This window comes from Atractosteus spatula, chromosome 1 (genome assembly GCF_055471065.1).
Source record: "Atractosteus spatula isolate fAtrSpa1 chromosome 1, fAtrSpa1.hap1, whole genome shotgun sequence".
In the NCBI taxonomy this organism is placed as follows: domain Eukaryota; kingdom Metazoa; phylum Chordata; class Actinopteri; order Semionotiformes; family Lepisosteidae; genus Atractosteus; species Atractosteus spatula.
This window is the reverse complement of record NC_142706.1, coordinates 54,669,186-54,683,881: the sequence shown is the minus strand read 5'-3', so window position 1 is coordinate 54,683,881 and position 14,696 is coordinate 54,669,186. Positions and strand designations below refer to the sequence as shown.

Here is a 14,696-nt window from a genome sequence, read left to right as displayed (position 1 = left end):
ATTTTTAAGTATTCAAATATTTTTAGCACTTAATAGCTTTTGGATTTATTGAAATGTACTGAAGAGGACTGACAAATTCCACAAAATCCTTCTTTGATTAATAATAGTGTTGTCACTGTGTGGCAATGTAGTGCCATGATTTCATTTGAGTGCATCACATTTAGTAATATTTAAAGTGTTTTTTTTAATAAATTAATCCATTAATTCTGAGAATTCGTTATTGATTTTCTCCTATGAGAGGTGGCTACATAAAGCTTTCATAGTTTAAAAAAGTATCTGAGATTAGCTACCTTGGAATCCTACTCAACAGAAGATCCAAAGGCAATTATGTTTACCAATAGACTGTATATGCCATTTTTTTGGCAAACTTGGATTGTATGTATTTTAATTAAAGCCATAGGGCCCATATGTTTATTGGTACTAATTTTATATTTTAAGTGCTTTTTCTTGCTGTTTGTTCTCAGGCTGAATATGCTCCATACTTATATTCATATTATTTTTTAAGAATGTAAATGTTAAGTGACTCATTAACTACAATGTCATACTGCTAAGCGTAGAATAGGTCAAAGAAATATTTAAGAAAATGATAAAGAAAAATTGAATCAACAACAGAGCAGAAAAGGCAGACAGAACCAAATGAAAATAAATTCAACTAAGCATTAAAAATGTCTTAAAGCAACAATGTACAAGTACTGTCATGAATATATTAAAAGGTAAAACTCCAGAATGTCTCAGCTAGTAAGGGTGCTTGTTTAAGGCATTGGAAGTGCCCTATAGTTCAGCCATGGCTCGCTTCCCAGTTGTGGCTGAGCTACAACAGGATTTAGCATCCAGGGTGTTTTTGGCTAGACACACAACAGTAACACTTGTATGTTACAACTGTAACATCTACACAACACTAACAATATTTAAGTAAATATCTATGTACTGTATGATTACTTATCTGCATTCATATTTAATGTTAAATAGACCTTTTGCAAAAAAGCTTAAATTACCTTCTGTCAAAGCAATACAAGATTAGTACAGTATCTACAAATATATTCACTTTTTAAAAGAATTTACAGATTCATGTACCCACAAGCTTACAGTGGTGGCAGAAAGAGCTGCATAACCCCTCACTTACATCCAAGCTGATGCTCCCTCTGCTGTGGACACTGTGAGACATGTAGGATGAACAAAGTCAGGTGGTTCCAAGAGTGAACATTTAGGAAGAAAGTGTGCCCTCAACCCTCAATCCTCCCATGCTGAGGACAGGAGTGTTGAAGTAAAGTCAAGTGAGAACCATCGGCAACACTAAAGCCTGGGAGAAAATACTTCTAAACAAACACCTTACCGTGTCTTGCCTGCCTAGTTTTGCCTTCTCAACAGCCTGCTGTAGAGCAGTCCTCTTCTGGTTCCCCTCAGACTCCTGTGACGTAAAAGACATTTGAGAATATTTGGAATTATTTCTCTTGAGTGCCAGGCAAGAGCACATCGAAAGAATCAAAAGTAGAGTGTACTATTGCAAATGAGACATAACCTCAGCCAGGATACTACAGATGCAGATAGAAAATTGATAAAAAATGATTTCCTGAGTATGTTCTGAGTTTTTAAAATATGAATATATTGATTAACAGCTCTAAACTACAACAAATAAATGAAAGAAAAATGCAAAGGTGAGAGAAAAACTGAAAAGTTCAAGAAGGAAGTCAACTTCTTAATTTTGGAACTTTGCTTCAAATCTACAGAACAGAAAACTTTGGTTTTTGGTTGGACCGCCTTTATTAAATGGTCCCACATTAAAAAGGATGGACTTATAATGTATGGAGACTACCACCAGTCATACATACTTGGTCTGCTAAACACTGACCACTACAAACCATTGACTTCCAGTGAGACTGCTGCAGGCTGTACACACATCCATGTGGACTTCATTTACAAACAACAGATGGTATACAATGCTTTCCCAACATGATTGGAGGGCCAGGGTTTTGTTTTACAGTAAAGAAATTTGCGATTATGAAGTTAATTACAATATGCAATTTATTTTTGGGTGACTCAACCCAGTGATTTCAAGTCACAATAGGTATTGGGACACATTCACTTTAAGGAAGTTTCAGAGTGTAAAGGTCAGTATTGGGTTGCATAACCCTTTGAGGCAACAATTGCATGAAGTCCTCATTCTAAAAGAACATTTTTTTGTGTAATTTGAATTTGTCCATTTTTGCCTTTTTTGGGGGTATAACTTGATTTTTTTTCTTAGCATGTAATATTCAAATTCCCTTTCCACTCCTTGGTTGCACTGGCTGGGTGTATTGGGTCACTGTCATGCTGCAATTTTGTAAACTACAGAATTCTTTCTACTGTGACCATCATTAGTTACATCACCAATAAAGATGAGTGGGCATGTTCCAGACGTGACCATGCATGACATTACCATTACAACATCCCCTCGGAGACTCTGGAGGCGTGGCGATAAACTCTTCGGCCTCCCATTTCAAGGACACAGGCCAGGGTGGAAGCCAGTCATTGTCCTTCCCTTTCCTCTTCCTGGGGGTTTGGCAGAGGTTTGCACCCTGTTGCTGGAAACAGCAGCAGCTCTGTAGCTGGCTCTGAGCTGAGTGGCCCAAGTACTGTATTTCAGCCTTGGCGGCAAAGAGCAATCTGCTTCTCCTGGTTCTAACCACAGCCTGAAGTCTTCTAGCTCTGCCTTGAAGGCAACTGATCTTATCCTTCAGAAGACTGTAGAGGGTACAGTCTTCCTTTAGAGATAAACTACCCCGCTACATGTTGGTCATATCTGGTTTGCCATTTAACCCTCCTGGCTTTGGCTTGCATTTCCTCATTTGCTTCATGCTGGGCTGCTACATCCTACAGCTTTTCCATGATGGAATTTTGCATGCTTCTCCTCCTGGAATTATTCTTATTCTGGGAAGTGCTACATTCAGCCTATACTAAAAGCTATCCAACGCCTGGGTATGTATGAAATGTATGAAAATCCCTACTCAAGAGGATATATGTTAAGGACTTTCACACATGATAACACTATCACAAACAAAATTAAAATGGGACCAAGTTGGACTCCTAGATTTATTAAATAGATTAAGAGAAAATAAAATGGCTCCTGTGGTGAAACATTACAAGGGTTGAGACAAGACTATCACCAGTCACACCTACCTGGTCTACCAAATTCACTTGACACAGACACACACGTTCTACTAGTGAGAGTGATGCACCTCACAGACAAAGCCATGTGAATATTCAACACTCCTATTTACAGTCACCGCTTTGATGTACTTTAGTGTTCTTTCCACAGACAACACAGCACTGAGGCCACTTCCATAGGGGTAAACCAGCTATAGTTGTCATATAACAGCAAGTTTTACATTCATGTTTTAATTCATTTTAAAGTAGATAAGTAAAGTAGGAAAAGGCCAAATCCTTAAATCTAATTTTAAAATGTTCAGTACTGCAGCAGAATGTGTTGCATGACACACGTTTAAAAAGTGAAATACTTTAATCACTGACCTCACTAGATGCTACTGCCCCTGATCAGCAGTAGACAAGGGAAAGGAATATGACAATTTGCTGTGGTTGATGCAGGAAAAGATATGAATGATGTTTTCCATGTTGCAGTCAATTATATGATAAATATCCCTTAAGATTAAACTGCATTTCCACAATTTTTTATTTACAATGATAAATTTATCATAACCTCCTGAACTGAACATTGCTGTCACTCACAGGCTTGTAATTAAGAATAATATATTATTAAAATTGAAAGAAAAAGGGTAAATTCCCCTAAATTTCCGGGTTTTTTTCTATTTGTGACTCATTCCTGTTTTGACAGACAGAAACACTCCAGCTATACCTGCTACAAGAATTCTTTGGAACAACAGTAGTTCTGGCTCATGTTGGCAGGGGGGTTGGTACGCTACATTTATCATAACATGCAATTTTCTGCATGAAATATAACATTATTTCATAAGGTAAAGGACATACATTTTAGTGTTTTTTTTCTGATGGGAACAGACTAAAAACCCTTTCTTGCTTGTTACTGCTTTCAGATATTGCGAGTCTTGTGTGACTCCATGCCAAATCAAGGCCCAAGCTGCAAGTTTGTACAGCTGACAGGTATGAGGTAACTCCCAAATACACAGGCCACCCTAAGGTGAGCTTCCAACAGGAACACAAAAGGCAAAGGCGTTGCTGCAGTTCACATTATTTTAATACATTGTTACCTGATTGCTTCTATGCAAAGCACTGCTTTTTCCCCCCCAAACTCACTTCTACTGCTCAGCAAATGGCAGTACAACACTTAACATCCAAAGACCATAAACATATCCCAGCTAATAATCCTACTGTTACACATTTAGAAAACAAAATTACAAAAATGATTTCATATAGATCCCAGAATGATAAAACTTCCATTCTAAGCTATTTCTGATAACATCTAAAATCTAAAAATGCCAGCAGTGTCACCTTTAGGGAAGGTCATTCACTGTGGCCGTTAATATTTCTTATTAACTTAAATTAAAATTACCTACTGTAAGTTCGCAGCCAGTTTAAGATTTACTTTAATAAAAATTGATTTTTAAGAGGTATTTAAGAGGTTAACATGACTTATAGAGAATGTGAGGCCATTCCTCTTCAAAACTATCAGAAATGAGCAAAACAAACTGAAGGCAGTAAACTTGAAACCAGAGAACCTAGTGGTTAGTGTTCTTTATTTCCTTTTATATGCATGTTTATGTCTGGTTTGTGTGAACCAGATTTAGTGCCGTGTCACTCCACAATTTAGTGAAAAGTCCTGTCATGTTTTTGCCTGAACTAACTGAATATCGAGGTACTGTATTGCAGTGTATCAATCCTTTAAGGGGAAAAAGATCCTAAAGCAGAAGAAAAAAACACAGGCGGACACAAAAGTAAAAAAGGTTGCATCATGCATGAATAATGATGTTTATCTAATTTAAACTTTGTGAATGTATTTATATTGATCTCAGTTTAAAATATGCCAAAAAAACTTACAGAAAATGCTGTACATTTGTAAAAAGACATTAAACCTTTTGTTTAAAGAGGAAACCACCCAAAAAGCATTGATTTGCCCTTTCTCCTAAAAAATAAACTCTTGGTTTTCCCCCTCAAAAATTAAAAGAATGAAGGGCATTGTTGTGGAGACACTACATAAAGCTGATACTGTAGGTCAAAATTTACCTCACCTAAAATGTTCAGAAGCACTTGCTTTCTCAGGAAAAAAAAATAGTCTGTCGCTTCTTTTAGGAGACAGTGCAGTTTCCAGGGTACTTTACAGTTTGATCACTATTTACGATGGTGTTGCACTGTTATATCTACAGGTATGTTATGTAAAATGACAAATTAAGCTGAATACTGTACCACTTAGCAAATTCATTTGTTTGTAGTTTCAGATATTGACAGAAATTAATGTCCAGTTTAAGGTAATGTGATATTTAATAACACAAAGGATGTTCAAACCCACATTTTTCCCCATTGATCTTCGCCAGTAACAAGTAACACGACATTGAAATACACATTTAGTCTATATACAGTTCTGTGCATCTTTTCAGACTTTTCATTCTTGTATTTCACAGTGCACCAGTTTCTTCACCAGTCATAGCACATGTATATAACATACCATGACATACGTTTTGTCAAACACAAAAAATAAATATCTTACCCAACATCTGTGCTTTATGAGAAAACACTGGCTTTCTGTTGCCTGAAATTCTATCAGGAGAGATTTGACTGCTCCGATTGTCAACTCAAGCAGTACCCCAGTGGTACAGAAACTGAAACAGGCATATTCTCAGCAAACTCAAACTCTCAACCTCTTTTGCACACATATGGGCTATAGGGATATGAAGCTAGACTGAGGCATTTCAAACTGAGGACAAACTGAAATGAACAAATAACTCCAATCTTACTCCAACCCCTCGACTGACCCTTTGCAAAACTGAATGACATTATTAGGCCTGTTTAAAATGATCAAAACAAACAGGATAATCATATTTGATTGTAATCTGGACTAGTGTGGTTAATTTTTGATTGTGCTGCCTGAGGTATATTTATATTTAATGCCCAGTGGAAGCACTGTAGTCCATTGTGTTCCTTCCAAATTGAACATGGATTTATTGTTCAAAGGTAAAAGCAAAACAGATTTGTAAATTTCACAGATGTTGAATATCACATGATATAATATCGACATTCAGCCACCTTCTCCACTTTGCAACCACAAAGGCCCACATCATCTTTCAAGTGTGCTCATGACATTCCTAAATGCTGCACTGAAGGTCTTTCGGACGTGTGAAAGAGGATCACACCGAATGAATTACCTGCTTCTCCAGCTCCTCCAGTTTCCGCTTCCTGCAGTGAACAGCCTTACTTGGGAAAGCCCAGTAATAGTTGGAGGTGCCAATCTTTTCAGAATCCACCATGCTGTCATCTACCAGGCTCTGCAGCACTTCCTTCACAGACATGGGTGCTGCAGGGGGCAAAGCCAGGGAGTTAAAGTTTACTTCCCCCGCCTCCTCTCCAGTCATAGCAGTGCTCTGCAGTAGGCATCGCTTCTGATCCGGCTTTCCCCCAGACTGTCTCAATACTGCGGAAGACTGCCTACCGCACATGCTGTAATCAGTCCATTTAAAAAACACAACTTAGGACATGAAGCACAATTTAAAGGTTGTGAAACAAAACCATGGCCCAGAAGACAACAGCCCGGCTCTTGTTAATAAACAGCTGAATTAGACACTTGGATCAATGAGCGACTAGCAATCAAATGAGCAAAGTGGGTTGAATGGCCTCCTCTCAAACGTAATCTTTCTTATGATCATACCAAACTGATTTAAACAAATGAGAGTATATTTTGAAAACAAGGATTTGTTCCATTATTTTGAAAGGAATGACTGTAGTATGCTTTTTATTCAGTATGATAGGCATGCACCAAGCAGAATAATATAAAACACCATAATTTAGACTAGCTTATTAGCTAAAACAATCTAAACATTTGCCATATACTGCATGTGATTCTTCGATCAAGACGTAAAAAAAAATACAACTTTAATCCAGTTAATAAATTAGCTAATAACCTTCTTTTTCAGATATAGCCAGTACACAGTCCTTAGTTTAGGAACTATGTCCGATTTTAACACTGAAAAAGCATAATATCTCTTCGAGCAGTCTCTAAAGACAGGAGTAGCTCCTATTGATTGGAAAATTGCTAACACCCATCCACAGAACAAGTGATAAAAGTAAGTAATTACTGATGAATAAGTCTTCTCTCACATCTATAGTTATACAAAACTTGAAAATATGGTTGGTTGTAGCCTCTCATGTTTTTATGTACTGGAATGGGAGACTCAAAGGAAAACTGGGTAAATGCTGTTGTGTTGTGTTAGAGCAGTAGGTGGCATCTTTTCCCTCTGGCTGAGAATTTCCAAACCAATGTCCTATTACTGCAGCAGGAGATACCATACGGCAGAATGAATGGTATCCCATGAAAAGGTATTTGGGATGAGACGTTTAACCTGACATCTTGTTCATTAAAGGGAGTAAAGCATTTGTGAGGGTAGGAGCGTTACCCCAGCATCCAGGGTAAAGAGATTTATTTGCCAAAGTTGGCATACCATTATTTACCCTATGAATTCAACTGCTAAAACAATTTCTCATTTTTCTGTTTTACCCACTGTGTAATTGGTTTATGGCATGTAGTGCATCTCCCAAGTCCCCTCCTATATGTAAAGTGCTTTGGGATGAACAAAGGTACACAGAAGCAAGCAATTATCATTGAAGTGACTGCACTGTAATCAGTTTCTCAACACATTTTCTGCCAGCCACATTAATGTATGGTTAAATTTACTCAGCAGTTCCATGACTCAAAATTGAGTTTTTCCATTCGGTTTTGGTTAAAAAAATTACCCGATTTAAACAGTATTTAGATTTTGTAGTTTAAAAAAAAATATGTAATGCAAAAGAAAAGCATACAATCACTTTTTTAAGGATTTATCATATAAACAGACAAGGATGAATCACAAACATTTCAAAGTGATAAATTAAATGAAATAAAAATTAATTCAATCAATAGTTTTTAATACTAATTAAAATTCTTGGAACAATATCAGAATCCTTACATTTAATAGATTATTTTGAAAATTCCTATTTAATTCAATCCAAAGATCAGACTGAATACCTACTGATTCCTTTAGACTTTGGGGCGATCTTTTCTATATCCTTCAGCTGAAACACATCTTTCTGGAAAAGGAAAAAAGCATTTTGCTTTTAGTAAAGTACCAACACATATTTGGGTATTATTATAATGATCCTAGTATAAAAGCATAGTAAATGTTACTAGTCATGAAGAAATAAGCTCAAGACTACAAGTCATGGGGCTTCATACCACCCTGTGGTTTTACATACACAAGTGACATTTTTGTTTTAAGGTGCTTTCTGCAAAGGTCTTATGACTATTTTCTCCCCAAAGAATATAAGATAACATTCTTAGGTTCCTTGCTCTAATATCCCATTTCCCATGTGTACTTCAGATCACGTTTTAAGCACAATTCTGAATGTTGAGGGTTTTTACAATTCTTGGCTCTGAAAACCCTTGTTTCAAAGGTGTTCTTGGGCACGCCTTGCAAAACAGGGAGAACCTGAAGTAGCACGCACTCACATGCTTTCTGCTTTACACCACAAAATGATCCATAATACTTTTTGACAGAATTTGCATACAATATGTGACACACATTCAAAATGTCTCATCAGAATGAAGATAATCTACAAGAACAAAGCTCTCTTGGGCTCTGTGAAGCACGAGATTCTAATTCATACCATTAAAAAAAATGGAGGAAAGACCTGGAATCAGAACACATACAGTATTTACTAAAACACGGACACCTAACAAACAAAAACTATATTAAACAGGAGCAATGTGCAGTGGGAAAAAAGTACAAATGCTGACCAAAATAAATACTTAAAAACAGTTAACCTGATGAGCCTAAAGAGACCAGATTTTGGTTATAGGATAACCATTCCAAACAACAAGCCAGCCCGACTCCACAGCTCCATCTCCGCACACCCTACCAACAAACCATGCAGTCACTGTACATTTCCATAACCACAGAGCAGCACCAGAAAAACTTTTTGCACTGCAGAAACCTGAGCTCTGGCCCGCAAGGACACACTCAAGTCTCCCAAGGTGGATTTTTTTTGAAGAAATCTTGTTTCATGAGAGCTTGTGCGCAGCCCCCTTATGTAGACTGACTTTCGGCTGCCTAACGTGTATCCCAGTGATCAGCCACCTCAGCTACAAGAGGTCAAGCAGGAAAGAACAAATGCACATTTCAAAACAATGTGTACAGAAAAGGAAAATGCCAGAGTCCACTCCTGCCTCCGTGTGGATGGATTCACAGACGAGTCAGAGCAGAGGTGCAGGTCAGCCGCCCATTATGGCTCCCTGGGGCTCCGGCACTATGTATACTCCACCTCCCACTCGCCCAGCAGTGCTCTTCAGAGAGACAAGCCCTTCATGTACGTAGCTGACGGTCACTCGTCTTCAGCTGGTTTAATCCATGCTGTGTTAATAGAGTTACAGGTTTACTTCTTCAGGCCAAAATAAAATAATCCATCCACCATCAGACGTCTTCCAGTTCCTAGTAAGGCTTGGAGCAGCCAGGAGAAGTGGGTGGGAGTACAAGAGGCAAAGATGGACTACAGCCTGGACAGTACAAAACTAAAATTAGTTAAAAATTAATCCATTTGGATAAAAGCACTTAAAACAATAAGTCATAGCAACTAGGTACAGGATCAGCAAGGAAAAGTAATTTAAAACATTTTAACTGTGACTAGTTATAATAAATATGGCATAGACTTTCCCAGTATGATGTTTGCAAGTTTTCTACATTAAAAAATACAAACTGCAAAATGTACAAGATGAGCTTAATAACTAAACAGTTTAAAACAGTAAATATGAGCCTAACATCTTTAGCTGACCTCTTATGCAGTATGCAGGACAACAGGGCTTTGCAAAACAGAGTACATTTTGGCCTTAAAAAAACCCTTAAGACGATCCTTAATAAAACTATATACTGGCTGTATAGTATATTGTGGCCTACTATATATTCTAGGAGTCATATGTCAAAATATCGGAAAACACATGAAGATCAAAACATAAATTACAAGATCTATCACAAGATTACTGTAAATGGTTATGGCACTAGAAAATAAAATGGAATTAAAGACAAACAATATACAACAGAATCCCAACTCACATGTACAATGAAATGCATCAAAGACAGGCAGACATGATAAACTGCAGTTTATGCAGGTGCACACTCCTTGGGTTTTATACAAAATTCACAAACTGATTACAGTTTTACACAGATAATTTACCAACGGTGACAATAATGGAAAAAATGACACAATCAGTGGGAAACTACTTCCAAGTAAATGTCAGCAGTCTGAATGCTTTAATGGTGAGGTTCAGTTCCTACACTACAGAACAAAACCATGTCATTAAGGGCATATCTGCTTTGCATACCTACAATTAATGTCACTGCATTGCAACCCTTTGTTTCTGTCTCCCTTACAAACACTATGCCTGGATTACAAGACAAACGATTCGGTCACGAAGCCTACAGTGTAAAAGAAATTTCATACAATTGATTGGAAAAACAAACATCCCTTTAGCTTAATCCTTTCTTTCAACATTTTCCAGATGTTGACATGCATGCAGATACAGTCCATGCAAAGTGCGTCCGTCCAACACCCAGTATAACTTTAGATGAATGAAAACCACACCATGAGATCTGCTTTATCACACACAAATATTACTGTCATGACATACACGAGAGAACAAGAGAACAGGAGAGAGGTTACAAACAAGAGGTGCCCATTCAGCCTGTTCAGTAGTTGATAGCTTCCTGATCAAATGAATGGAAATGCAGCTCAGGCCTCTTCAGGCCTTTGTCATGCATGTTAGGATGTACATGACACAAGAGGAAGGTCAATAGCAAAAAGGTTCAAACCGAAGGCATTTTAGTGATGGAGACAAAGCCAACTTACTGTCTCAAAAAATATCTCCATCATACGACTCCGCTTCTCCTCCAGACTCAGTCCTTTCTTCTTAGACTACAAGAAAAGAAAAAATGATGAGCAAACACACACAGCACAGCAGGTTCTCAATAATTTATTCAGCTTTTTCCAAATGTGCTTGTGAAACTGGCGTATGTCAAAAAGAGAGACTGAGATATAAGTCTGAGATGCTGCTCCTGCAGTCCTGCTCTAGATCATTTTATACCCATTTCAAGAAACCACTCCCGATAATAATTAGGGGACTAACGACATTGACAATACAAAGTGTCAGGGCGGAAGGGTGTTGATCTTACTCAGTAGAACTGAAGTGAAAATTCCACCTTGTATTTCTGGGGAATCCCTGTACAGTCTCTGAGGGACCCTGTCTGAAACCCCCTGCTCTACCTAATCTGTGCTTTTGGCTGCTCCTGTTTTTTTTTACAGCTGGCAGGTGGCTTCAGCACAGTAAGTATTCCCAGAGCTAATAACAGCCAGTGATTGCCACACAGTGCAAACCACACAGATTGCTACTGAACAGCTGACTGCGTTGCTGTTTGCCCTTGTCAAAGGTGATTCCATTTACCTTTGATAGATTTACTGTTTATTTCTTAAAATACAGCGAGAGGTTTTAAGTTACAAGTTTCAGAGGAGGTGCCAGGCAGTAGCATTTGCCATTTTAGGAGGGAAGCAAATCCATCACAGGACACTAATTAGAAACCCATAGATGCTGTTTGAGGGCAATAAGAGAGAAACTTAAGTTTCGGTTCATTATGAGTAATATGATTATAAGTGTTACCCAGGGATCTCCTAAGGCCAGCGAGAAAAGACAGCGCCACCTGGCTAATCTTGCTTTAAGATTACGATTTCACTGCCTTAGAGCTGCACACTAGAGCATACTTTACGGAAACGCCATTGAGACTGTCCATTCATTTATTGTTACGTTTTGTAAGCGATCGACAGTGAGGGTTTTCGTTTTTAAACCAGTGTTAAGACAAAACACGTACCCACGATAGCCTAACAGTTCGTAGTCTTACACCGGTAACCCAGTTACAGGCCTGAAATCTTAAGAATGGTGAAGAGAACGAGACGAGATATTCATTTTTATGGTAAAAAAAAATTTAAACGAAAAGCAGTCCTTTAATGAAAAACCTTTCATAAGAGAGATAAAAACCCAGCTATACAGATGACTGGTTTCAACAAAACAGTGGTAAGTTTAATATTTTATAAAAATGCACATTAAAGATGTTAGTTGTAAATAGAAAGCTTCAGGGTTATCAGTAAGTGTGAGTAGACTCTGTGACTTCTTGATGAGATACTGAATATTTGTTTATATTAAACTCCGCTGTCATCCTCCTATAGGCAGGTTCTTTTTAAATTGAGTTAAAAATAATAAACATTTACTGTACAGTTATGTACACATAACCTTTTCTTTTAGAAACATTTTGGGGGATACCACTCCAGGCGCTGTCTGCTCTCAGTAGTTTGAAATTAAAATGTGACTCTAATATTCACTTTCATAATGTGACTAACATAAATAAACTATGATTAACATAATATGATACTTTTGTCACTGTCACAGTTTTTAATTGTATTATTATGTTTAAAGTTTAACGTTTGTTTTTATGTATGAAGGCACCACAATATTTTCATGTGCGTTTGTAATGTGGACAGCTTGTCCTTTTCTTGTTTTAGTTTTATGTGCATGCCTAATGTTTTCATATCGGTCTGTGTAAAATCGAAACAATTTGCTAAAAAAAAGATTGTTTCAAACATTTTTTAAATGAGCAACGCAGAGATAAAAATACGGGGGGGGTACAAAAAACAAAAATTTCAACTGCAGCAAAGAAATGAAGAAATGTTCTTCTGACGTGCAGATGCACGTCTGACCTACGTTAATGTACCTTTATTTAAATTTATTCCATTGTATTGATAAATTATATCAGGTAACAGTTCTGCCACCTAAATGTAGACGTGAAAACTGACATTCACGTACATTTTTAAAAACTTTTTGGGTCCACATCAATTTCTGAAACAAACGGAGTGGATGGTGGGTCAAACATTTTGAGAAAAGCATTGTAAACTAGTTTCACGCACATCCTATTTACAATGTTGGGTTCATCTACACCGTACTTCAAAGTAACAGAGGTATGAATAGCATAGGGGTTAGTCAAAAAAACACAATAAACCAAGTACCATCACTTACCATTTTGTTTATTCACTGTTACAAAGTGAAACTTCCCGCTCGTTTACTCTGCCTTCCCGAATGTTATTTCCTGTATCCAGTTGATTGTCTGGCCTGCCTGGGCGGGAAATCGTGAGAAAAAATATTAGCGTCTTACGCCCTCTATTGGAAAGACGCTGTACCATGGGGCCATGTATCTTCTGCAGGACAGGACAGATCAGCGCCTTTGAGGTGATTAACGTACCTGCCTGATTTTCTTGGTTTCAGGGGGGGAAAATCAATGTACGTTAATCTCTGTATGAAATTACTTTCACACCAGGAAATAATTTTTGCCTCTCCTTTGTACCAGCTGTAGGACAGCAAGATACATCTTGTCATGTGGTGAGTTGAGCAGAACTCAATGTTCCAAATTAGTGTAGATGAAGCTAGTGCATTGGAGAATTTTACCATTACTACTTTTAAACTAAAGCCTGGACCTTTAACTGTATATGCAATCAATTTGCTGGTTTTTGTATTGCTTTAACTATCAAAAATGAAGAGAATAACACACCAGCATGAATTCCTACATTTTTAACACTGCAGCTTTTCATTCATATCTCTCATTTAATATTTGAAATCAGTATGCATCCACCTCATACTTATCCATCTTTATTTAATCACTATTTCTATTTCAAGATCACTTGATTGAAGAGCATTTTACAGCTTTTCCTTCTCTGGCATGATCTCTATGTTAAATACCTTTAGTAACATAAAGTTTCCTAACTAGGCCTATACTGGAATCTATACCAGTATCACTTGACAGCTCTGCAGTCTTTTCCTTGTGAGAATGCTGTGCATTGTATCTACAAGCATGAAAAGCCATGAACACACCAAGTCTAAAAATTAAGTCCTTTAATATAGCCTCTGACAATGACAACAATCATTCTTCCAATAAAAATCAAGACTGCTAAAAGCATCCTCTTGGGTACACAACATCCTGTTATTGTTTGATGCCCTTTTTTCACTCTCTTTCCTTCTGACCTAATTAACAGATGGCGTGCTTGAAACAGTAGGTTGAGAACAAGCCATGAGGCAGGTTAAAAGTGTAATCAACAAGTCGAAAACGGAAAGAACCATGCCACAAGATTCACTGCCAATCTCGCTAAAGAAAGAAATCTCGAGAATAATAATAATAATAATTGCTTACATTTATATAGCGCTTTTCTGGACATTCCACTCAAAGCGCTTTACAGGTCATGGGGACTCCCCTCCACCACCACCAGTGTGCAGCCCCACCTGGATGATGCAACGGTAGCCATAGTGCACCAGTACACTCACCACACACCAGCTATCAGTGGGGAGGAGAGCAGAGTAATGAAGCCAGTTCATAGATGGGGATTATTAGGAGGCCATGATTGGTAAGGGCCAATGGGAAATTTGGCCAGGATGCCGGGATTACACCCCTGCTCTTTTC

At 37.7% G+C, this 14,696-nt stretch overlaps 1 protein-coding gene across 1 annotated transcript in view; it reads right to left on the bottom strand.

Moving 5' to 3' along the window:
• Positions 1–13,337, bottom strand: part of mnd1 (meiotic nuclear divisions 1 homolog (S. cerevisiae)) — a 31,022-nt gene extending 17,685 nt beyond the window's left edge. Inside the window, exons 1-5 of the mRNA XM_088912636.1 lie at positions 13,265–13,337; positions 11,053–11,118; positions 8,187–8,244; positions 6,330–6,478; positions 1,334–1,408 (exon numbers count right to left, since the gene is read on the bottom strand). Of these exons, the coding sequence (XP_088768762.1) occupies positions 1,334–1,408; positions 6,330–6,478; positions 8,187–8,244; positions 11,053–11,118; positions 13,265–13,267 (351 nt within the window). The 5' untranslated portion in view covers positions 13,268–13,337. The remainder of the gene's footprint in view (positions 1–1,333; positions 1,409–6,329; positions 6,479–8,186; positions 8,245–11,052; positions 11,119–13,264) is intronic.
• Positions 13,338–14,696: the final 1,359 nt, after the last annotated feature.